Genomic DNA, 25414 nt, shown 5'->3' with positions numbered 1-25414 from the left:
AGATCTGAACATAAGAAACATCAATCAACAGCTTGTCATTTGCCATGGACCAGCTGAGATGAGCACCAGGTCATGTGGATTTCTAACTGAGAAGAAGGCAGTTTAACTTTGTGCTATGCACAGTTTTCCTCAGCAAAGTATGAATGGTAGCAAGTGGAGTTTAGCATGGACTTATCTGTTGATGCCCTCATGCTATTTCTGTTTTGTGGTGTAAAAAGCTTGTTTGATTTTTCTCACAATTGCTTTATATCTACCTTGAGGAAGTGGAAAGGTACAATAAGAAAAAACACCAACATGCAAATGACCTGTAATGTCCTGGACACCGAAATGTAGAATATGGCTTGACATACAGAACATCCATAACTGGTAAATTAATTGATTCCATCCATCAAAAGACGAGCTGTCCACTAGTTAAAATAAAAGTTACAGTAGCTGTGTCTCTGGAATACCGCTGGGGAGAACCATTTAAGAAACATACAATTCATTAGAAAATATAGCTATTTAGCTGTACGCTGATTAGGCAGCTGTAGACAAAGCAATCAACTAGATTGGTAAAATGTGGTTGAGAGAAAATACCCTCAATTAGACCAAAGAGTAAAACTTTTGCAGAGAAGTTTAAAAAGTTCAGTGCCTGACCATTGCTGATGTTTAATTCTTTAGAACTGTACCTATACAACCAACAATGTGGGTTAGGCTAGGTTTTGCCCTCTACAGTTTGTGCAAACAAATACCCCAGATATCCCTTTGCAAGGGCCTGTACACAGCAAATTCATTCTATGTTTTATTCCAACTTCTTAGAGCCTTGATGTTTCTCTGGCTAGCACCATATTTTGAGTGATATAAAATGTGTTCCAAGTGCACCTAGAAGTAAGTCTCTGACAAAGAATTAATAGAATGACACCCTAAATTTTCTCCTTTTAGCACCTTTTACGGTGTGGTAAATGGTAAAGGAAATCAAAGGACCGTAATCTGGCAAACTAATCTTCTTTGAGATTGGATTAGTCTCATTTTTTCTAGCGGTCTAAGGATAGGTTTAATGCATTTTTCTACTTATGGACAAATGGAATGGATTTGTGAATAATTTGGAAAGCTTCTCTAATGCTTTAAGTGTTAATTTCCAAGGTGCCATTTTTTGTTATGAGTTGGTTGCCAGGAATTATTTGGAGAAAGAGCTTAGGGTTCATATTTTTAAACATATGTACAGAATAACCATAACTGGCATATAATTGCTTGATTTCACCCATTAGTTTAAATATAGTTTAAATTACTTTAAATATAAAATTCAATATAATATCTACCATACTCCTTCAGGATATATGGCTGAAAATATCTGAGAAACATTAAGCATAAGCCTTATCTTAGTTATTGTCACGTTAGTTGCACTGTTCTATTTAATTACCATTTTTACACAGTGCATAAATTCTCAGTACAATTTTGTCTTTTATTCCGTTCATCTTGCGGTGAACATGAAAGAAAATACCATCTCTTAGCATGTTAACAAACATCATATTGTATGAGAGATTTGTGATAATACCAGGTAATCTAAAAGTTATATACATTTCTGAAAAACTTTCCTTCAGGTTTATTTTTTAAGATTTTACTCCACAAAATACCAACCTGTTTGCCTTTTAACTTTAAACATTAAGTTATGTTGCTCAAATAAATGTGTAAACTTGAGTAAAAAACAATAAATTTTTCAAATTCTCTTTTTACATTATCCCCCACCCCCTCCAAAAAAAGGAAAGGATCACAAAGTGATGCCAGCCAATTTAAAAGAAAAAAAAATATATATTTTTTAAGCCTAACTCTCATCCAGATAGGTGTAGACACAACTGTCCCAAACAAGTGAGCATGGAGCCTTAAAGCCCTAATTCCGGTCATTTCCCATAGAAGTTATGGAGACCATTACACTCACTATGAACATAGGTAAATATATTATCCCAAAGTGCACTATATAGCATACCCCACATATAAAAAAGTATGTAGAAATGTATACTTGTGATGGTTTATACATTTTTCTAAAGTACGTATTCACATTCTCAGTTTTTTTCATTTTTCTTTGATAAAGTCCACCTCAGACGAGAAGCTCAACTGACTGTTGTGATGGCTGGAGTCTTTCCACCTTCTTCGCCTTCAGCCCCTGCATCCACCTGATTGAACTTACCAATCTTTTTCAAACTTTCTAATGCAGATTTGAAAGTGTCTGTCAGGCTCTGCTCCAGGAGCCACCCCTCGCTTTCACATTCAGGATCCTCAGGATTTGCGATGCTTTCCAGAGCGGTTTGCAAAAGACGCAAACCAACCATCACAGACACCTGCGTGAGATGCATTGGAAAAGGGCAATGAAATGCAGTAAACCCCTTCTACACCCATGCACAGCTGAATAGCTTCACCCTTTAGCACCACAGAAATAATATTCAACCTGTGAGTTGACTCTTGAGCCCTGCTGGTGGCATATGAGGCTCTGCAGAACTCAACAGCACTCCATTTTCTCTACCTGCATCTCAGCTGATGCCAGTGCAGTGCCAAGCACAGGAATGCTCTCTGACAGGCTCGAAAAGGCTGTGTAACCCAGAGCAGTGGTATGAGACTCTCCCAAGATTAAATGAGTTGCCTGAACTCTCCCTTCTTTTGAGTAGCTAGGAGGAAGAAGAAAGTGGAGAGATTCCCTCACCCCAAAGGGTCAGAAGCGGGAGGCAGGATGGTGTAGCAAGGAGTGGGAGGAAGAGTAAAGACCCCAAGGAGCAAGGTGAGGGAATGAGGCAGTAGAAAGGAGAAATTGTATTGCCTGGAATGAGGGAGGAACCACAAAATAACCACAAGATGATGTCCTCTGATCCATGGTTTCTGATATTGGCTCACGGATGGGGTGGTGACATGGAATCTTGCTAAGGGAATACCCACAAAGTCATGAAGCGGGTATTACAACATGTCAGGCTGCTGCCCAATGGTGGTTTTGTGTGTGTCAGAACTCAGCTTGTTATAAAAGTGACTCTCCATCTCATCAGACTGCTGATCTGTGGAGTATAGCCTCTCCAAAGGCAATTGAATGGCAAGTCCTCTGTCTCTGCACTAGACCTTAATAAAACTTTTATGAGCAACATCAGCTTTAATACCTTCAGTCTATTTTAACTAAACATAAATACTCATTTTCACACTGACCTTAATATCTTTGGCAAATACATTAATATATGATCAAGGAGATCGTCCTGAACAAAAAAATAGTCATGAGGTCCAGGACCCTACTGCATTTAGTATGTGGACCATCAGTTACTTCATTTGTAGTTCTATTTTCTTTTTATATTTAAAAAGATAAAGGCAACACAAGAAGCAACACCAGTGTATTTGTCACTATTTAAATCTGAAAAAAAAAAAAAAATTGGGTAAAGTATTTACCAGTTCCAGAAGCCTGCATCATCTATTTTCTATAGTATTAGGGTGGGTTAACACCACTGACACCCACGGAGGAACCCATTAGACCTCAACTCGGACTTCAGATAATACGATGGCTTATGGGAACCTTTTGTTGTTGAGTTCTTCGGTCTCCTCATGCTGTTCTGAACTGCTCAGCTTCCCGCTGTGCTGTATTGATGGGGAAGACTGAGCTGTCTGAGAGACACTACTAAGAGGAAGGAAGCACTGCCTTTAGAAGAGCCAATTTTATGTGGCATAATAGAAGAGCGGGTGGGCTAAAAAGAGGAAGAGAGCACTATAGGGTTAATTCAGAAACAAGGTCTAGTCCACTTATTAAAAAAATCTCATGGTATTGTTTGATAAGAGTAGAGTGTTAGCCCCATTATCCTGCCGAAATTCCAACCGCAGTAACTGCATTGTCTTCCGAAATTCCCCTGCCATTTCAACCCTGTACAGTATTCTTCTTCATCACTTCTTATCCTAAACAGTTATGTTGTGTTACTGTAGGCTGTTAACACATTAAATCCTAATGGCCATATTTCATTGAAGGGATTGCTCTCTGTCTACAGCACAGTTGTAACTTAATGGATATTGGTAAAGTACTTTGAGATTTTATGATGAAAGGAGTCATTGATGTGTAAATATTAGTATACATTAAGAGACACTTTAACTAGAGATAGGGGCAAGTTGCAACACTTCAATCCAAATTTACGTGATGGGAGTGATGAAGATCTGTGATTTGGTTCAGCCCTTTAGGATCAGTTGCAAAGTTCAGATCCAGATCCCTAGTTAAATAAGACTACTTTTAGTTACCCTTCAATTCCACCCTATAAACGCTGCAGGCAATTTTGTCTCCTCTTACTCAAGAACAGAAAGGGGGGAAAAATCTAACACAAACAGACTTCCCCAGCTACTTCACGCATCTCCATCCCCAAGGGCAGCTGGAAAGAAAGTTGGCTATGTACTATAGAGTGCCTTTCATCTCCACTTTAGAATAGGACTGTACAACAAAAAAGTTGCGCGTCATTGCCCGCTACAAATGCTTCCAGAACCTGCTCCTGGAAAGCACTGAGTATCTTCTCATGAATTCACAAAATAAAAACTTTAGCAACTGACACCATTTTATACCAAGATCAAAGTGAACGTTAATTTACTCAAATAACTCTTAGACATTAACTGATTTCTGTCAATCTTGAGGTCAATCCTTCCAATTTTGGATCCTGCCACCCTTACTCATGAAATTAGTGCCATTGCCATCAATGATTTACTGCTGTGAGTAAAGGTTTACAAGAGTGGACCCAAAATGTGGTCTTCATATAACTGTACAGCAAGTGATTTTCACTGTGCTACTCCATTGCTTATGAGCAGATGGTCTTTTATGGCTCGCTCATAAGCGTTCCCACCGTTTTATAGTGCACATCATTCTCCTCAACTGCTCTGAATTGTTTTGATATGGTTTTGGCAGCAGGGTCTCATCTAGTGTACCCGAAACAAAGTTCAGACAAGGTTCCCTATTACATCCCCCAATTTAAGACTCCCTTTTCTAACAAGGTCTGACTTTGTGGTTTTAAAACTCTAGTAATAAAATTCTGAGCCCCCAAACACTTCTCTGATCCGGACTGAGAGTGACTTGCGAAAGAGCCATGCAATTCACATCTCCTCCAGTGGCTGAGCCCACCTTTTCCACCACAGTTCCAGCCTCGACTGTCTCGGGAGCCGGAGGTTAATAGTTGAGAAGTGAACTTGTACGTCCTGTATGATAGCACAGATCAATGGTCCATCTCTTGTTAAACTGAACTATCTGGTAAATTATCTACCATACAGGAGCTTTTGTATAGCACCCATTAATATTATATCAAGGTGCTGAACAGAATGGTTAGTTCAAGTGTCTCTGCATATTCCCACTTATGGGCTCTGTGTCACCATGAGGTGCCTTGTGGTAGAGCCTTCTTTTAACAACATCAGCTAGAACACTCTTGCACTCCCCCCTCCTCTCTTCAGCGTCACTAGTGCTCTAAGGGAGATACTGTATAGGGAGCGGAGCACCCTTACCACCTCAGTTTCTTCCAACTGTGTGCCTGAACAGATGTGATCCTTTCCAGTCTCTTGAGAGCTGGAGCCTTTCTCTTCTAGCTAGTTAGTGATAGCTTTGTTAGTGTAGTGTCTCTTCCCAGTTCTGGGTAATGGTTGAGTCGAAGAAACAGAAAAAGCCAGGATTCAAGCATTGCCTTTCCTGCCCAGTGTCTTCCTGGCATCGGATGACCACAGGCAGTGCCTCAAGTGCCTGGGAGAAGGATACTCACCTTCTGGATGTTCGGTTTGTCGGACCTTTACTCCCAGAGCCTGCATGGGTAGGAGGATTTGTTTGCAGCTCCTCCTCCTCAAGAAAGCTCTTGATTCTAGATCCTCTGGATCTGATCAGTCCTCAGATCCAGGGTCTAAGAGGCCAGTCTCAGCTCCTGGGGCGTCCAGTGGCCCCAAGTGACTGAAGGATTCCAAGTAGCTGCAACCCCTGTTTGGGCCAGATTTGATTCCTGCAACTCCCCCAGTCATGCCCCTGAGGCTAACATGTCTGAATCAAGGGCCACGTGATTGGTTTGATTGCCCCAGCTCTGGAACGGAGGTTGAGAGATGGTTCGACCACTTTCACCAGAGCCATGCCTCACAACTATTCGATCGTGACAGAATCCCTGTGGCCGTGAGACCAGGGTCAGTTCCTACTTCCATTTCAGGATCCAGGATGAGTGATTTGAATGGTGTCAGAACCAGGGCTGTCAGCACCTTCGGTTCTGGCTGTTATGGTTCCAAAGAAAAGGAGACATAGGGACAAAGCAGCCACTGCTGGCAGTGCCAGCTCCCCTGAATCAGAGTTATCAGAGCCTTCCAGTTCTGACAAAGCAGTCATGGTTCCACATCCAGCTTCGGTAGCAAAGGAGATGGATTTGTGTATCATGTCAGATCCAATGTCGTCCAAATCTTCAGACCTGCTGACTATTCCTGCTCCAGTTCCTGGGCTGTTCTGGCCTCAGGCTCGGTTCTGTAAAGCTCTGCCACTGTGGCAGCCCACGTTCACCCTTTGGCTCTGGTTCATGCCTCAGATCCAAGTGTGAAATGCAACGATTCTAAAAGGAGGCATGTTTCCCCGGTTCTAAAGTCGTCTTCCTCATCTCCTGTTACGAAGAAGAGGCCAGAAGGTGTCATTTGCCTGTCCCCACAAAGTTGGATCTCCATACATACCTCTGGATCCATTGTTATCCCCAATGCATTTTATCTCTGATCCAGAGCAGGATCCTTACCAGGAGGAAAACAGGGGAAGAATGAACGTGGAAGAAACTTCTCACCTGGTATTTGATATCCTTGGTGCTACTTAAATACAGAATATCCCTACCAATTTTGGATGGTTTGCTACAGCTGGCTAAATCTGTGTGCACCATGCCTGCTCCTTGTCAAAATGTTTCTAAGAATGCTCACAAGTTGTATCATATTCTCTGAAGGGTTTTCCTGCTTTCATATGCACCCTAATTCACTGGTGGTGGCTGCTGCCAGAAACAGGAAAAATCTGGACAACCATGCTCCACCCCAGCTGGCAAGGAAGAGAAAAGATTGATCGGTTGGGGTGAAAGGGGGTCTTTTCATTGTCCTTTGGTATTACGACAGTGAATTCTCAGGTGGTCATGGCTTGCTACCAATTCCATCGATGGCAGAAGATAACATTGTTTTTACAAGAATTATCTGACAACAGAAGAAGGTTGGCAAATGTCATTTTAATGTAGGGCCAAAATGTAGCCAAGCATTCCCTGGGGGCCTTTTTTGATGCTTCAGACTCTGTTGCCAGGGCATTGGTGCCTGCTGTGACCATGAGGAGGCATGCTTGGCTTTTTTCATCCTCCCTAACTCTAGATACTAAGCATAAGCCGGAGGAACTCTCCTTTGAAAAGGGAGGATCTTTTCAGTGATGAAAAGACAAAACACATGCTGGAAATACTAAAGGACATGAGATTAGACGGCCCAGTTTCTAGGTAGATTCCCTCTGTTAGGAGGAGGCCTTCTACTCCTTTCTGGTACTAGAGACAGTACTCCCCAATCTTCATCTTACTTTTCATCCAATCAGAGATGTCAACAATACCAGCAGCCTTCTGCCTTCCAGAATCAACATAGAAAAAGGCCTTTGAAGCCATTGTTTAAATCTAAACCACGTGCTTCCTCATTAGTGTCTTTGTGGGGGAACAACAAGCAACATTTTTGATAAGATGATCAGGAGTCAAGAAGCAGCACATCAGGACCAAACAACCCCTTTCTCTGGAGACAGACTAGCCTACATTATCAATGCATCAAGGCAAGTTACATAGGATTTATGGGTACTAGAGAGTGTAGCCATACAGTTTGAAAAACTGCCTCTCCCCAATTCACCCTACCCTTCCCTCTTAAGGGACCCCTCTCATGGGACTATTCTTCTTGCAGAAGTAGAAAAGTTCCTATGGATAGGAACAGTTGAGGAGGTTCCCAAATGCTGGAGGGGTCAGGGCTTTTACTGCTGTTACTTTCTGGTGCAGAGAAATGTGTCAGACAAAATCTCTCTAGACTCAAGGGACTTGAATAAGTACATTCAGAAGCTTTGGTTCCATAGTACCTTTGCTGTCAGTCATGCAGGGCCAGCTCTAGGCACCAGCAAACCAAGCACGTGCTTGGGGCGGCACATTTTCAAGGGCATTTTTGTTTGGGGCGGCAAAAAACCTAGAGTCGGCCCTGCAGTCATGGATTGGTTTTCAACTCTTGATTTAAAGGATGCATATTTTCATATATCGATTCATCACAATTATCACAATCAAAGCAAATACCTTTGATTTGTGCTGGTTGAGTGCCATTTTCAATACAGGGTGCTCTCATTTGGTCTCTCCACATCACCTGAGAGGGAGTGAACTGAATGTTCTAATGGTTGATCCACCTTTCACTTCTTTTCCTAAGGCCCAGGTAGTTCTCAGACCTGATTCTAGATGCTTTCCTGAGCTGGTGTCTGATTTCAACATCAGACAATTAATTTGTCATTTTTTTCTTAAATTGCATTCCAATAGGAGGAATCTGTCCTACACATCTTGGATGCCAGAAGGGCCCTAGGATAGAACTACAAGTTTTTGTAAATCGTCTAGATTTTGTCTTATGCTAAACACCACATGGGTTATACAGTTCCTTCACAGATCATGTGTTACTGACTGTTACTAGCAAAAGTTCCTGTATCTACTTGGATTCCACTGCATTCCACTAGAGCTGTAGCTACTTCCTTCACTTCTCTTAGGCAGGTGCCAGTTGCTGAAATTTGAGGAGCTGCAGGCGGGACTTTGGTGCACACTTTCACTAAACACTATGCTTTGGACTTGGCCTCTAGGGTGGATGCTGGGTTTGGCAAGGCAATGCTTCAATCTATTGAATTAGGATCTGTCCCACCTCCAGGTTAAGTTCAAGTACTGTTTATCAGTCTGTCCCATAAGTGGAACTATGCAGAGCCACTGGAAGAAATTAAAATTACTTATTTGTAACTGGAGTTCATCAAGATTGCTCTGCATATTCACACTTCTCTCACCCTTCCTCTCTCTGTCAGAGTCTTTGTTGTTTGGTGTCTCTGGCTTTGTGGTGGAAAGTGGCAAGTGCGCTCCACACCCTATGTAGCCTCAGAATGTTGGTGATGCAGAGGGGAGGGGAAGGAGATGCGAGACCCTTCTAGCAGTGTCAGCACGAGTAAGGTTCTACCACAAGGTGACACAGTGCCCATAAATGTGATTATGCAGAGCCCTCTCAACGTACTCCAGTTACAAGAAACCAACCTTCATATCTCCATGCCAATAAAATGTTCATGTTATCAGCAAAATCAATGTAACTGGAGTAGAGTCTCAACTTCAAAAATACCCTTTTTGGTGCCTCACTGGTATACATTTCAGCTGTAGATCCTTGGCTTATTACAGTCCATCAGAGAAGTAGTGATTGTTGTGGTCTGAAAGCTTCATTGGTTTCATTGATTGTCCATTGCCAAGAGGAGATCAGCAAACATTTGTGATAAATATTAGTTTAATTAGCACCTTTGATGTCATGGATAGCAAAGCATTGTTAACTTGCTGCACGATCTTATGCCTAAAGCCATCCCTTGACTGGTTTTCTTGTTTCCTTTTTTAAAGTTCTGAGTTGTTTAATCACTGACTCTTTCATCTGGTCATCATATATGTGAGATTGCTCGGTGAGGAGGTGGGGATGGTCTTGGCTGCAATGCCATCAGTATAATGACAACATTCAGCTTTAAATCTTCTTTAATTCCAACTGTGCGGAGTCTCTTCTTTCTCACAGCGGTTGACTGAGCGAGAAGGCATACTCAGCTGACTATCACTTCAAATGAGATAGGTATCATGCTGGTGGGCAGGGGAAGTGTCACGTGGCTCTCATGATGGCAGGGCCGGCTCTGGCTTTTTGGCCGCCCCAAGCGAAGAAAAAAACAAAAAAAACCTGCGGCACAGCCGGAGCCAGGGTGCAGGGGGACTCCCTGCGCTGCAGACAAAAAGCGGCAGAAGTCGATTTTGCCGCCGTCCTCACAACGGGGTAAGTCGGCTGTAATACGTAGCTGAATTTGCGTATCTTAAATCGACTCCCCGCTGTAGTGTAGATGTACCCTCAGAGTCTTAGATATCAGTTGAGCCATCTCTGCTGGTAATCTTTAGTTTGCATTCCCTGGACAGTCCTTAGGTCTGGAAATTGCTTTGTGTACTGGTTAAAACAGGTAGGAAAGGTCACCAGAGTTTGCATTAGTTGACCTTTTAGAGGCTGCTTTTAATTTTGCTTCCACGGAGGTAAAGCCCATCGGTTTACCTGGGATTTATCCTGAAGCAGATTAGCCAGAAGGTGGTTTGAACTTTTTTTGTTACATTCAAGATTGTCAGTTATGTAGAGAGTCTAAATGTTCCCGGAGGTTATGGCATGTCACATGTTTTTATAAACAAAGGAGCTTTAGTACTTAACAATTTATTCACTCTTAGCTTCTAATGTTTCCCATAGAAGCTTGAAATCAAATGGTATTTACAGTACTTGCTAATGGTTCTAAAGACAAATGGAGTCAATGCTGCTTTGCTCTTTATTCCTCTCTCCGAGTACCAGTATCACTGATACAATCGGAGGGAATGCACACAGCTCTGAAAACCTGGCATGGTGCTTACTAGTTAGGTGCCGTTGCAGTGCAGCTAGTTTGAACTCTCACTGTTTCCAGGTACAAAGCAAAATAGGGAAGCTATGGTGGAGTTTTTATTTGGCTTCTCAGCCACCTTGGCGTAGATCAAAATGAAAGGAAAGAAATGGCTTTTGTAAAGGGAAGTCATGTCTCACCAATCTATTAGAATTCTTTGAGGGTGTCAACAAACATGTGGACAGTGGTGATCCAGTTGATATAGTGTACTTGCATTTTCCAAGCCTTCAACAAGGTCCCTTCCCAACAGCTCTTAAGCAAACTAAACAGTCACAGGATAAGAGGGAAGATCCTCTCATGGATCAGAAATTGGTTAAAAGAGAGGAAATAAAGGATAGGAATAAATGGTCCATCTTCCCCAGTGAAGAGAGGTAAATATCAGAGTCCCCCAGGCATCTATACTGTGTGACATTCGTAAATGATCTGGAAAAGGGGGTGAACAGTGAGATGGCAAGGTTTGCTGATGATAGAAACTTATTCATGATAGTTAAGTACAAAGCTGACTCTGAAGAGTTCCAAAGGGAACTTATTAAACTGGGTGACTGGGTGACAAAATGGCAAATGAAATTCAATGTTAAGTGCAAAGTAATGCATATTGGAAAACATAATCCCAACTATACATACAAAATGAGGGGTCTAAATTAAAAAAAAAAAAAAAAAAAAAAAGGATCTTGGCGTCACTGTGGTTAATTCTCTGAAACCATCTGCTCAATGTGCAGTAGCAGTCACAATAGCTTTACAATATTAGGAACCCTTAGAAAAGGGATAGATATGACAAAAACTATCCTAGTTCCACTATATAAATCCATGGTATGCTCGCATCTTGAATCCTATTTGCAGTTCTGGTTGCCCCATCTCAAAAAAGATATAGTAGAATTGGAAAAGGTGCAGAGAAGGGCAATGAAAATGATTAGGGGTATAGAACAGCTTCCATAAGAGGGGAAAATAAAGAGATTGGTACTGTTCAGTTTAGAATAGAGACACCTAAGGGCTGGGGATCTGATAGAGGTCTATAAAATCATGAGTGGTGTGGAGAAAGTGAGTAGGAAAATGTTATTTACCCCTTTGCATAATACAAGAACTAGGGGCACCCAATGAAGTTAATAGGCTGCGCATTTAAAAAAACAAATGGAAAAAAGTACTTCACGCAACACCCAGTCAACCTGTGGAACTCATTGGTGTCGGATGTTGCAAAGGTTCAGAAAGAATTAGATACATTCATGGAGGATAGGTCCCAGGGCCAGCTCTAGGCACCAGCGCTCCAAGCATGTGCTTGGGACGGCACTTTCCAAGGGGCGGTACTCCGGCTCAATTTTTTTTTTTTTTTTTTTTGCTTGGGGTGCAAAAAGCTGGGAGCCGGCCCTGAGCAGAGGTGAGCTGCGGCGGTGGGGGGCGCAGGGAGGGCCAGGAGAGGCAGAGGAACCACTCCCTCCCAGCTCATCTCTGCCATCTCCCCCGAGTATGCCGCCGCTCCACTTCTCCCCCCTCCCTCCCAGGCAAGGTAGGGGGGGAAATGCTACATGCCTGGGGATTTGGGGAAGGGGTTGGAATGGGGCGGGGAAGGAGCGGAGTTGGGGCGGGGCCGGGGGGGGCATGGGAAAATTTTTTTGCTTAGGGCAGCAAAAAACTTGGAGCCGGCCCTGATAGGTCCATCAATGGTTATTAGCCAAGTTGGTCAGGGATGCTACCCCATGCTGAATCCTCTGACTGCCAGATGCTGAGAATGGATGACAGAGGATGGCTCACCCAAAATTGCCCTGTTCTTTTCATTTCCTCTGAAGCATCTGGCATGGGCTACTGTCAGGATACTGGGCTAGATGGACCATTGGTCTGCTCTAGCATGACTATTCTTACTTAGAATTTGAAGGATAATTCCCTCTCTTGATTTCAGTTTGTAGGTAGGCTGAATTCTCACCTAAGCTAAGGGGTCAATGTCCCTTTAGTACTATTACTCAGTACAGAATAGTCTTCTCCTTATTTAATACTGACATGAATTTAAAGAAAGAACTGGCATATTATTGTATAAATTGGTGACTGCTTGTTTCCTAGATTGAACTCTTCTTTTAAGGACGCCATGTAACGATAGCCTTCCCTTTGCTAAGCAGGGGGATGATCATAAATGTGATTCTTCATCTGGTTAGACAGGGACTTAGTTCTTCCAGAGCATCCTGTTCTTGGTAGCAGAGGGAGCTCAAGACCCAAATCTGGATCCCCAGCTCTGACACTACAACACCAGGCCAGCCACATAGGAGGTGTCCCATCTTAAAACTATAAATAGAGCCCAGTATTGCCATTGCCCTCGGTTGTATTGTGAGTCTCACGCTGTTTGGTGTTTTTCAGGAGCCCCAGTTCCTGGCATCCTCTGATTGTATGAAAATCACACCTTTCATATAAAAAATGAAAGAAAAAACATTCCACCCCTTATTGCTACATAGAAAAGCTTGAAAATGTGACTTGGCTGCACCCTGAAGACCTGGAAACTAAAAAGCAAATAATGATTTCAGTCAATTTCAATATTTTTGGGGGCCTGATTCATGATTTAATTTATATTTAATTAGCATTACCATATGGTCTGCTCCTCCATCCTGTAATTCCCTGACTTTTTTCATATACATCAGTATAAATAAGAAATGTATTTCCACCCCCGTTTGGAAATGTCTCTTGGTTTTGATTTTCCATAAAGGTGCTGGTTGATTTCCCCCCAAATTATATGTTTTTACAAGGAGCGTCAATATCAGCCATGGGTGGTGATTGTTAGTTTAAAAAAAAAAACAAAAAACACTTCATGTTCTGCTTTTCCTTTGGTTATGCAACTAATTTTTAGAGGTATGAAGGAAATTGAAGGTTTCAACTGTATTTTCCAAAACCCAGCAAATTTAGTCTTTTAGAGAGGAAATAAAATATGTGCAGACGGCACACCACCACTTTACATTAGGGCTGTAATAAGTCTTTGATTTGTATTTATTTAAACTTAAAGTAACTCTGCATCGGAATGAAATATTTAAAATGGCTGCTCCTTGCTGGCAGCAGCCATTTTAGGTATACTGCAAAGTACGCTTCCTCATATTTCCCAACCTGAACTGCACCCTTCCCTGCTGACCTGGCTCCCTCCTGCTATCCTGGCAGACTCCATACCCACTCCCTCATACTAATTCCAGCTATTTCCATACCGTAGCCAATTAGCTGGCATTCACCCAAATGCAAATTCACACTACAGAATGTAGCTTAAAAACAAAACTCCACTACTGGGAATGGTGTCCAGTAATAATTGCAATGTGCTGTTTTTAGACACCTAATCAATACACGTTATGATTTTTAAAAGCAGAATGGAAATTAATTCCTGTTCTATATTTAGCCACTTCAACTAACCTATCCTTTATACCCAAGTAGTTTGATAGAATCAGTCAGGAGGCCTAAACAAAAATCCTGGACCTGAACACCACTGAACCTTGTGGTGTTTGGACTCTGAATCTGGCTCCAGATCCAAATGTTGGGGATGGCTTGATCTCTTCACTGAACGTTACTTTCAGTTTCTGCTCCAAAATACACTTGCCATTTTTGACTTATGGGTTTAATATTTTTGACTCTCAGTTGTGTGTGACTCTCTCTCTCTCTCTCTCTCTCTCTCATTATTTTCTCCTCAAACTGTATTTTGTATTGAAACAAAAAAGAAATCTGGTACCTTTTTCTTTCTGACTATTTGTGCGCTAGCATCTTCCATGATATCTCAGTACAACTCTGGGAAGAGGGGTGAGTGGTATAAATTAACCTGTTCCTCTGATGGCTGGCTAATTCTGATGCACAGCACAAAATATTGTAGGCCACAAAACAAGCATTAGCTATTATTTTAGTTTTGCTAGCTATAGATTGGTGGATTATTTATTTTAAATAGCTATTTTAAATGGGAAGTACATTTTTCAATGGATAACAACACTGTTTCTACAATCACTGTTCTAATCAAACAGACATAGATGGAGAAACTGCCATGTCAGCATGTTACCTCAAAAAGCCAGACAAAGAGGACAACACCACCCATGGAACTCATCATGCTGCTGTAGTAGAGCAGAAGTGCCTCCCTGCAGCCGCGGTTCCACAGGTTGAGCTCCTCTGTTTGGTAGTCGTAGCTGTAGTGAGCCGAGTTGTTAGTGACTTGGTACTGGATGCAGGGTCTTGGGGAACTGGGGTTGCAGCAACTGAAGGGGACTCCGTCAACCAAGTACCTTCCATCCACATTGCTTTTAATTCGACTATGAACAGGCAAAGGGCAGAAGAAAGTGTAAATACATAGATAATATTCAGCTGAGTGGTTCCCCCTTTCTCATGTATTAAAATTCTCAAAGGCAAGATAATTTCCCCAGAGTTTTATGATCATGCACTTTCTAAAGATGCTGCCTACATCCTCCATATATACACTCATGTACACTTACCATGAAAAGCCTGAACCTATTTTTCCTCTCCATAGACCTAGGCCTCTTGTTTGTTGAAATAGCAATATTCCAGCTCCAGTAATATGGGAAATTAAACAATGTTAAAGACAGAGGTAAATTTCATGAGAGGCAATCGAAAAGGATTACTACCATCCATGGCCATAGATAAAGATCTACCCCAGTCACTGGGGCAGTCGTACCCAACAAGACCACTAATCCATCATCTTTTCTTTGACAATGGCCAATAGTAGGGTATAGTAATTAACTTAAGTGAAAGTTACCCAGGATTTAAAATAAGTGTGCTTTAGCAATGAGATGCACAAGAGTGTTTGAAGTCTGTGCAGGAGCTATTGACCTGTTGTACTCCATTTTTGAGTTCAGCACTCAATAAAATAACCATTTCATCTAATTATTTGTGCCTCGGTGTGTCCAGCTAGATATTTATAGAGCACCCAATCACTGTAAATATCTGTGCCCATTTCCACCAAAAATTGAGAAGGGCAAAAATACTTTGAGGGCTGGGACTCAAGGTGGGGTTATTTGCTGATCTAACACCTTAACATTTGGTGCCCACATGAAACAGACTTTGACATGCGAAGTGTGTAAAAATCTTTTGGGAAATTTTAAAACCCTGAAATATCCTCCTCCATCACCTAAAACAGCCAATGAGGGCTATATTTTCATAGCTGTACTCCATGAGGGTGACTGCAAAGTGTGTGTGTGTGTGTGTGTGTGTGTATGTGTGTGAACTGACAGCCAAATGGGTAGCAGCATGCCCAAATGAATGGGTTTGTAGGTGCAAAGCTTTGAAACCATAGCCTAAATGTCTCTGAATACCAAACAGAATCCAGTTCTGAATGTAGCATGTTTAGGTTCTGTTCTAACTCCCATTGAAACGAACACCCAGAATCCTATTAATTTCAGTAGACCATGAATCATGTTTAAAAAGAAAAATCAGACGCTGTGTGAAATCCTAGCTCCATTGAAATCAATAGGAGATTTGCCGTTGACGTCAGTGAGGCCTGGATTTCACCCTAGATACACGTCCTGTGACTTTACTGAGTCCTCTGCAATACACGCTTCTGAATTAAAGATCAGAATTGGGCCAACAGACTCAACCTGGTGGGTAGCTGAATTCTTTTTTTAAATTATTTTACTTCCCACCTGAGTGTTGGGCAAGTCTACAAGACCCTATTTTTTAAACACAACATAATCCTGTTTTCTCCCAGTACTTTGCCCTTCTGTTGTTGATGGATTAAGTTACAGCTCACAAATCTTCAGATAATGCTAGCAGGGCGAACATCTCATTATGCTTTCAAGTAGTTATTTATATCTAAGGACATTTTCCGCAACTCAAAGTGCTCCCAGGTTAAACAACAAATAAAAAGTGTATTTGTTATAATGTTACAGTTCAAAATGCTACAGAATAATAGTTGTGTGTGTCTTCAAGATTTTAAAAAGCAGCCAAAATAGCAAGCAAGCAAACAACAGATCACTCAGGGATCTGGCTTGGTGCATGTGAGAATATATATATATTTTTTAAATCACTTCAGTCATTTAAAGTTACATAAATTATTTTTAAAAAGACTTTCTGGCTTAAGGCATTCTTTGTGAATCAGTAAAAGATTATAAATTGATTACATTTTAATGAAAATTCCTAGGCCACCATTCTTAAATATTTAACTTAGCAAAGAAGTTGCTGGGTGTTCACACTGACATCTTTTTTTAATTCAAAAGTTAATTTGTTTGCATTTTTTTTTAAGAGTGGAATTTATGTGCCTGAATTGATCTGGAGATTAAGACCTTCCTATACAGTGACCTCCAAGCCATGAAGGTGTTTCTGGTCAATAATCTGTTCCGTTTTCTATGAAATATTGGAGCCATATGAGGTCAACATGAACTTAACAGCAGTGTGTCGTATACGTTCACCGAGATCTCAAGGACATATTTATTTTATAAAAGAAAAACAGCAAACAACATTAAGGGCTGGTTGATTTTAGTTTTCATTTGGTCTGAAGTATCACCAAAGTCTGAAGTAAATTAATAAAAGGATTGCTGTGTCCTCATTTCAGATTCTTGGAGTGATCTCATGTAACTTTTACCAAAATTCAGTGGAGGTTGACAATTTACCCTAGTTGATGGTTTGCCCCCTGTACCAGAGCTGTAGCCATTAAAGTGCAGCACTGGGAACCCCAGACAACTGTATTCTACTCGTGGCTCTGCCAATGACTCACCAGGTGTCCTTTGGCAAGTCACTTAACCTCTCTGTTTCAGTTTCTATAACTATAAGTAAGGATTAATATTTCCAATTTATCCACCTTACTTGCAGGAATGGTGTGAAGGTAAACTCCCTAAGGTTTGCAAAAACAGTTTAAATACTTAGAGAGCTGTATAAAGTCTAAGAATTATTTAATCTTATTCTCTCCTCCAGTCATAAGGTTTTATAGGCTTCATTTTCTGTGCATCAAGAAAATCTGAGTACCTTCACTCTGATATTCTCACTTTTGTTTTGTCAGATACAACATGATACTCATAAGTTTTATATTTTAAAAGCATTACAGATAATGTTAATCATTGTATTCAGTTACCTATTTCATAAAGAATCCAGTAGATTTATTCTTTGTATTTTCCCTTTAATTTCATATAATCTGAGGGTGGGGGCAATTTGTTCACATATTAAAGCACCCACACACAAAGCCGACTAGTTGCAAGTACTTCTACTAAAGGACAAGCACCGAACCCCAAAAGTCGACAAAGGTTAATAGCACAACATTGTAGAGAGAATATAATAACCCATTAAGGGAAGTAAAAATTATAATGCTGAAGGGATAAACAACCTTGTAGTTTTGATTTTAAAAAACAGAGTTAATAGTAAAGGAAATAATATACTTCAGTTTGCTTTCATAAAGATGAAGTAGTGATACAATGCCAGAGTCTAACAATTCCAACAGTTCTGCAAGACAGGGTCCTTTTTAACAGTAAGTCAGTATTATTCAATGGAAATTCTCTTCAAGACAGAGTTTAATACTTTGTTATTCAGGTACCCGATTTTTGGAGAAGGCAGGGAAATGCTCTATGCACCTGGGTTTATGACGTGGAAGAGCTGAAATATACATAGGCTTGGAATAAAATGTCAGTAAACATTGATTTCACTATACACCCATCCACTGATGAAAAAATATTTCCATTTATAATAATCAAAATGTACAAAGAGGAAAAGTAAGAAATGCTGCCTGAGACCATGTTAGAGTTTGATTTAAGGATATTTATTTTGTATATTTTGACATGGGATGTTGACCATTTGTGTTCCAATGGTTATAAAGCTTTAACTTTTTGAATCAACATCTGTTATTAAATAATTATTGTCTGGCACCCCCGCATAATTTCCTGCAACTGTGAAAATTTAACTTTTTAAAAATGATTAAACCCACTATTTTGTGCAACTGTGAAAATTTAAAATCAATAAAAATGCTTAAAAATAAACAATTGATAAAAAAATAAAAAGTGAGTTCTTCCAAGCCTAAATATACAAAAGGAAAGCCTGTTGAATGGCAAATAAAACTTAAGATGTTTTTTATATGGTCCTTTTAATATTTAAGACTGTATAAGAAGAGGATAATATCTCAGAGTATTACGTTTTTATGTTCCAGATAATGTGGGGTGAACTTGTCAGGAGATAGTCATCTGTTTGAGACCTTGGAATACTGGTCTCCTGATTTAAAGTATAAATGGAGAGAAAACCCATCCTAACCAAAAGTAGTATAGCAACTCTGTACTTCCATCTCTGTTTCAATGTAGATCTTTTAAATGTGAGATGGATTAAATAATGCTAGAATGTAAAATAAACCACATTAAACAACTTACTCTTTCACTTCTTTGGAGCCAAAATCCAGGTATCTGTTGCTGATCCACTGAATCTCAAACCAGTCTCTGAAACCGTTGTTTCCACAGCATCTGAACTCAATTTGGAGCATGTCAATTGTCTTCTTCATAAAGCATCTTCCTGGGGTATCAGTATCCCTGTAGAACTTCATGCCATTCTTTAGCCCATATGCTAATGTTGTCTCCAGAGAACCCCTCATGAGAAAGCAAATCAGAGCAATGAAAAAAATGAAGAAGTTAAAAAAGAAACATAACACCAGGTAAGGTTTCAGCAAAGGCTTCCACTTCGCAAATTTAGTTGGATCTAGAGAATCATAGCAAATTTTGCCAGCAAGAGCATTGAAGGCGCAAGATAATATACCCATCAATATCAAAGAATTGGGCACAAAATGGCTTTCAGAATTGTCCATCACTTCACTTCGCTTCCGGAGCTCAATTTTGAGGAACAATCCCATGCTAAAAACAATGATTCCTGCAAACACTGAAAACCAGTTCATGAGCCATAGTCCCTGAGCTAGTTTTACCCTTTTCTTCTGGTTGAATTTGACTTTTAGTAATGCCATCTTTGTAATACTGGATATTGAAAGATTCCACGGTATTACTCCTTTTCTTGACTGTGAGCAAATTTAGAACTATTCAGGCCTTTAAAAAGACTCTGCGTAGCATATTTTTAAGTGAGCCATTTTTCGGTCCTTCCATCTTGAGCTCCCTAACCTAGGACCCAAGCAAGCAAATAACAAAAGTTTCAACTTAACAATTGCACATTAATAGAGATAATTTGCAAATAGCACCGACACCTATTTCTGGTGGTCACTTCCAGCCAAAAGAAAAACAGTCTCAAAATTTCAAACGAGTTGATCTGGATCTACAAGACGTCATTCTAATACCTTTAATCAGGTTGATCCAATTTAGAAAAATCTCTGCTAACAGATGAGCAGTGGAAATAATCCCTCATTTTATTATTTAGTGGATTTGTGCCTTCATATGATAGGTTACATTGTACTAGAATGTCAAAGCCCAGAAATATAAAGAGATGCTTGTTACCAGATGAATATAGATCCAAAAGAAAAAGCTGTATTAACAAAGAAAAGTATTTTGTATATGACAGTCTGAGTTACTTGTACCTACAGCTAGAAACACCATCCTAGTACATAGCCTTCTCTGTTCACCCTAAATGGCTTACATGTTTTGTTTTGGGAGCAGTTAAGGACATCATTTTCAGTCACCTAAAAGTTTAAGCTTGTGGAAGCCCTGAAAGAAAGTAGACTATAACTAGCCCTGACAAGATAGAAAAAAGCACCATCAAATACACTCACTAAATAAAACAGCCTAAAATCCAGGAACATTTGTTTGAGGCGTGAGCAGTTTACTGGCTAATCGTGATGGGCCAAGGTGTGGGAGAAAGATTTGTCAAGATGGCATGAAAAATAATTGCCTTTAGTGGAGTTACACCAGGGATGAATTTGGTCAGATGATTAAGAAGGGAATCTCTGCTTCATCGTCACTAGTTAATACATAAGAGCTGTTATTTTAGTCCTTGAGACTCTCTACAGAGCATTTTAAGAAGTATACAGAATGGAATACAGAATCCAGGGAGTCTCACCCATTTTCATTTTGTGGACTAACTGTTCATACAGCGATTTGAACAGAAAGAGAGGTGGCTCACAACAAGATATGCTTACATAACATCCTTGTGGCAACTACAGCACTTACTTACACCGAACAGCAGCATTAGTAATGTATGTATGTAGTTTTAACTGCCTTTTATGCTATAAATAGACTTGGCAGAATTCAACTTTTATAATTTCAATGCATTTTAAGCATTTTTCTATTTTTATTAATTTAAATTTTCACAGCTGTGGGAAATTATGGGGCATTAGACCAAAGAACATAAGAATGGCTGTACTGGGTCAGACCAAAGGTCCATCCAGCCCAGTATCCTGTCTACCGCCTGTGGCCAATGCCAGGTGCCCCAGAGGGAGTGAACCTAACTGGTAATGATCAAGTGATCTCTCTCCTGCCATCCATCACCACCCTCTGACGAACAGAGGTTAGGGACACCATTCCTTACCCATCCTGACTAATAGCCATTAATGGACTTAACCTCCATGAATTTATCCAGTTCTCTTTTAAACCCTGTTATAGTCCTAGCCTTCACAACCTCCTCAGGCAAGGAATTCCACAAGTTGACTGTGCGCTGTGTGAAAAACTTCCTTTAATTTGTTTTAAACCCGCTGCCCATTAATTTCATTTGGTGGCCCCTAGTTCTTATATTATGGGAACAAGTAAATAACTTTTCCTTATTCACTTTATCCACATCACTCATGATTTTATATACCTCTATCATATCCCCCCTTAGTCTCCTCTTTTCAGGGCCGGTGCTACCATTAAGGCAAACTAGGCAGTTGCCTAGGGCGCCGTTTTGGGGGCATGAAAAAGCGGTGCCCCCAATTTATTTTTTACAATTTTATTTTTACCTATGCCCCCTCCCTGAGCGCACGGTAGCCACTCCACTTCTCCCGCCTTCCAGGCTTGCAGCGCCAATCAGCTGTTTGCCACCGCAAGCCTGGGAGGGGAGGAGAATTAGAGCGGGGGCGGCGTGCTCGGGGAGGAGGCGGAGCAGAGGTGAGCTGGTGTGGGGAGCTGCTGCACGGCTCCCCGGGCCAGAGGAGTGGGGAGCTGCCGCAGGGGTGCCTCAGGGCGGGGGGGGGAGCTGCCCCAGGGCTCCCCACCCCAGGGCTCCCCACCCCAGCTCATCTCTGCTACACCCCCTCCCCGAGCACGCCGTCGCTGCTCCACTTCTCCCGCCTCCCAGGCTTGCGGCACCAATCAGCTGTTTGATGCCGCAAGCCTGGGAGGGGAGGAGAATTAGAGCGGGTGCGGCGTGCTCAGGGAGGAGTCGGAGCAGAGGTGAGCTGGGGTGGGGAGCTGCTGCACGGCTCCCTGGGGGTGGGGAGTTGCCACGGGGGGGGAGCTGCCGCAGGGCTCGGGGGGGGGGACGGCGCAAGGTGGAAGTTTCGCCTAGGGCGCAAAACTTCCTTGCACCGGCCCTGCCTCTTTTCCAAGCTGAAAAGTCCTAGCCACTTTAATCTCTCCTCATATGGGACCTGTTCCAAACCCTTAATAATTTTAGTTGCCCTTCTCTGAACCTTTTCTAATGCCAGTATATATTTTTTGAGATGAGGAGACCACATCTGTATACAGTATTTAAGATGTGGGTAGGGGCGGCTCCAGGCACCAAGCGCATGCCTGGGGCGGCAAGCCACAGAGGGCGGCCTGCTGGTCGCCATGAGGGCGGCAGTCAGGCGGCCTTTGGCTGCATGCCTGCGGGAGGTCTGCCGGTCCCGCAATTTCAGCGGCAATTTGGCGGTGGGTACGCCGAAGGCGCAGGACTTGCGGACCTCCCGCAGGCATGCCACCGAATCTGCATTACCAGCGGACCTCCCGCAGGCGTGCTGCCGAAGGCTGCCTGACTGCCGTGCTTGAGGCAGCAAAATACATAGAGCCACCCCTGGATGTGGGCGTACCATGGATTTATATAAGGGCAATAAGATATTCTCCGTCTTATTTTCTATCCCCTTTTTAATGATTCCTAACATCCTGTTTGCTTTTTTGACTGCCACTGCACACTGCGTGGACATCTTCAGAGAACTATCCACGATGACTCCAAGATATTTTTCCTGATTAGTTGTAGGCTGCTAAATTAGCCCCCATCATATTGTATATATAGTTGGGGTTATTTTTCTCAATGTGCATTACTTTACATTTATCCACATTAAATTTCATTTGCCATTTTGTTGCCCAATCACTTAGTTTTGTGAGATCTTTTTGAAGTTCTTCAGTCTGCTTTGGTCTTAACTATCTTGAGCAGTTTAGTATCATCTGCAAACTTTGCCACCTCACTTTTTACCCCTTTCTCCAGATCATTTATGAATAAGTTGAATAGGATTGGTCCTAGGACTGACCCTTGGGGAACACCACTAGTTACCACCTCCATTCTGAAAATTTACCATTTATTCCCACCCTTTGTTCCCTGTCTCTTAACCAGTTCTCAATCCATGAAAGGATCTTCCCTCTTATCCCATGACAATTTAATTTATGTAAGAGCCTTTGGTGAGGAACCTTGTCAAAGGCTTTCTGGAAATCTAAGTACACTGTGTCCACTGGATCCCCCTTGTCCACATGTTTGCTGACCCCTTCAAAGAACTCTAATAGATTAGTAAGACACAATTTCCCTTTACAGAAACCATGTTGACTTTTGCCCAACAATTTATGTTCTTCTATGTGTCTGACAATTTTATTCTTTATGATTGTTTCAACTAATTTGCCCGGTACTGATGTTAAACTTACCGGTCTGTAATTGCCGGTATCACCTCTAGAGCCCTTTTTAAATATTGGCATCACATTAGCTATCTTCCAGTCATTGGGTACAGAAGCTGATTTAAAGGACAGGTTACAAACCATAGTTAGTAGTTCTGCAATTTCACATTTGAGTTCTTTCAGAACTCTTGTGTGAATGCCATCTGGTCCCGGTGACTTGTTACTGTTAAGTTTATCAATTAATTCCAAAATCTCCTCTAGTGACACCTCAATCTGTGACAATTCCTCAGATTTGTCACCTACAAAAGCCAGTTTGGGAATCTCCCTAACATCCTCAGCCATGAAGACTGAAGCAAAAAAATTCATTTAGTTTCTCCGCAATGACTTTATCATCTTTAAGTGCTCCTTTTGTATCTCGATTGTCCAGTGGCCCCACTGGTTGTTTAGCAGGCTTCCTGCTTCTGATGTACTTAAAAAACATTTTGTTATTAGCTTTTGAGTTTCTGGCTAGCTGTTCTTCAAACTCCTTTTTGGCATTTCTTATTACATTTTTACACTTAATTTGGCAGTGTTTATGCTCCTTTCTATTTACCTCACTAGGATTTGACTTCCACTTTTTAAAAGATGCTTTTTTATCTCCCACTGCTTCTTTTACATGGTTGTTAAGCCACGGTGGCTCTTTTTTAGTTCTTTTACTGTGTTTTTTAATTTGGGGTATACATTTAAGTTGGGCCTCTATTATGGTGTCTTTGAAAAGTGTCCATGCAGCTTGCAGGGATTTCACTCTAGTCACTGCATCTGAAGAAGTGAGGTTTTTACCCATGAAAGCTTATGCCCAAATAAATCTGTTAGTCTTTAAAGTGCTACCAGATTCCTTGTTGTTTTTGTAGATACAGACTAACATGGCTACCCTCTGATACTCTAGTCACTGTACCTTTTAATTTCTGTTTAACTAACACCCTCATTTTTGCATAGTTCCCCTTTCTGAAATTAAGTGCCACAGTGTTGGGCCGTTGAGGTGTTCTTCCCACCTCAGGGATGTTAAATGTTATATTATGGTCACTATTTCCAAGCGGTCCTGTTATAGTTACCTCTTGGACCAGATCCTGTGCTCCACTCAGGACTAAATTGAGAATTGCCGCTCCCCTTGTGAGTTCCTGTACCAGCTGCTCCAAGAAGCAGTCATTTAAAGTATCAAGAAATTTTGTCTCTGCATTTCGTCGTGAAGTGACGTGTTCCCAGTCAATATGGGGATAATTGAAATCCCCCACTATTATTGAGTTCTTAATTTTGATAGCCTCTCTAATCTCCCTTAGCATTTCATCGTCACTATCGCTGTCCTGGTCAGATGGTCGATAATAGATCCCTAGTGTTATATTCTTACTAGAGCATGAAATTTCTACCCATAGAGATTCTATGGAACATGTGGATTCACTTAAGATTTTTACTTCATTCTACATTTTCTTTCACATATAGTGCCACTCCCCACCCCCCGACCTGTTCTGCCCTTCCGATATATTTTGTACCCCGGAATGATTGTGTCTCATTGGTTGTCCTCACTCCACCAGGTTTCTGTGATGCCTATCAATATCCTCCTTTAACAAGAGGCACTCTAGTTCACCCATCTTATTATTTAGACTTCTAGCATTTGTGTACAAGCACTTTAAAAACTTGTCACTGTTTATTTGTCTGCCCTTTTCTGATGTGTCAGATTCTTTTTTATGTGAATGTTTCTTGTCTAATCTGGCCCCTACTTTATCCTCTTCCATCCTCTCCTCCTGACTAAAGAGAACCTCTATCAATAGACTCTCCTCTAAAAGAAGTCTCTGTCCGATCGACGTGCTCCTCTGCAGTAATCGGCTTTCCCCCATCTCTTAGTTTTAAACTGCTCTGCAACCTTTTTAATGTTAAGTGCCAGCAGTCTGGTTCCACTTTGGTTTAGGTGGAGCCCATCCCTCCCGAATAGGCTCCCCCATCCCAAAAGTTTCCCCAGTTCCTAATAAATCTAAACCCCTCCTCTCTACACCATCGTCTCATCCACGCATTGAGACTCTGAAGCTCTGCCTGCCTACCTACCTGGCCCTGCACATGGAACTGGGAGCATTTCTGAAAATGCCACCATAGAGGTTCTGGATTTCAGTCTCTTCTCTAG

General features: G+C 41.4%; 1 protein-coding gene across 1 annotated transcript; it reads right to left on the bottom strand.

The window, feature by feature from the left end:
* Positions 1 to 2087: 2087 nt before the first annotated feature.
* On the bottom strand, positions 2088 to 19505 carry PRPH2 (peripherin 2). The gene is made up of 3 exons (XM_034766966.1): positions 18925 to 19505; positions 14634 to 14880; positions 2088 to 2315 (listed from the first exon to the last, which is right to left on the bottom strand). Exons 1-3 carry the CDS (start codon positions 19503 to 19505, stop codon positions 2088 to 2090), a joined length of 1056 nt encoding a protein of 351 aa, XP_034622857.1.
* Between the last annotated feature and the right edge of the window lie 5909 nt (positions 19506 to 25414).

Source organism: Trachemys scripta, chromosome 3 (assembly GCF_013100865.1).
Source record: "Trachemys scripta elegans isolate TJP31775 chromosome 3, CAS_Tse_1.0, whole genome shotgun sequence".
Taxonomy (NCBI): Eukaryota; Metazoa; Chordata; order Testudines; family Emydidae; genus Trachemys; species Trachemys scripta.
The sequence above is the reverse complement of the archived record's forward strand: the minus strand, read 5'-3'. Positions and strand labels throughout refer to the sequence as shown.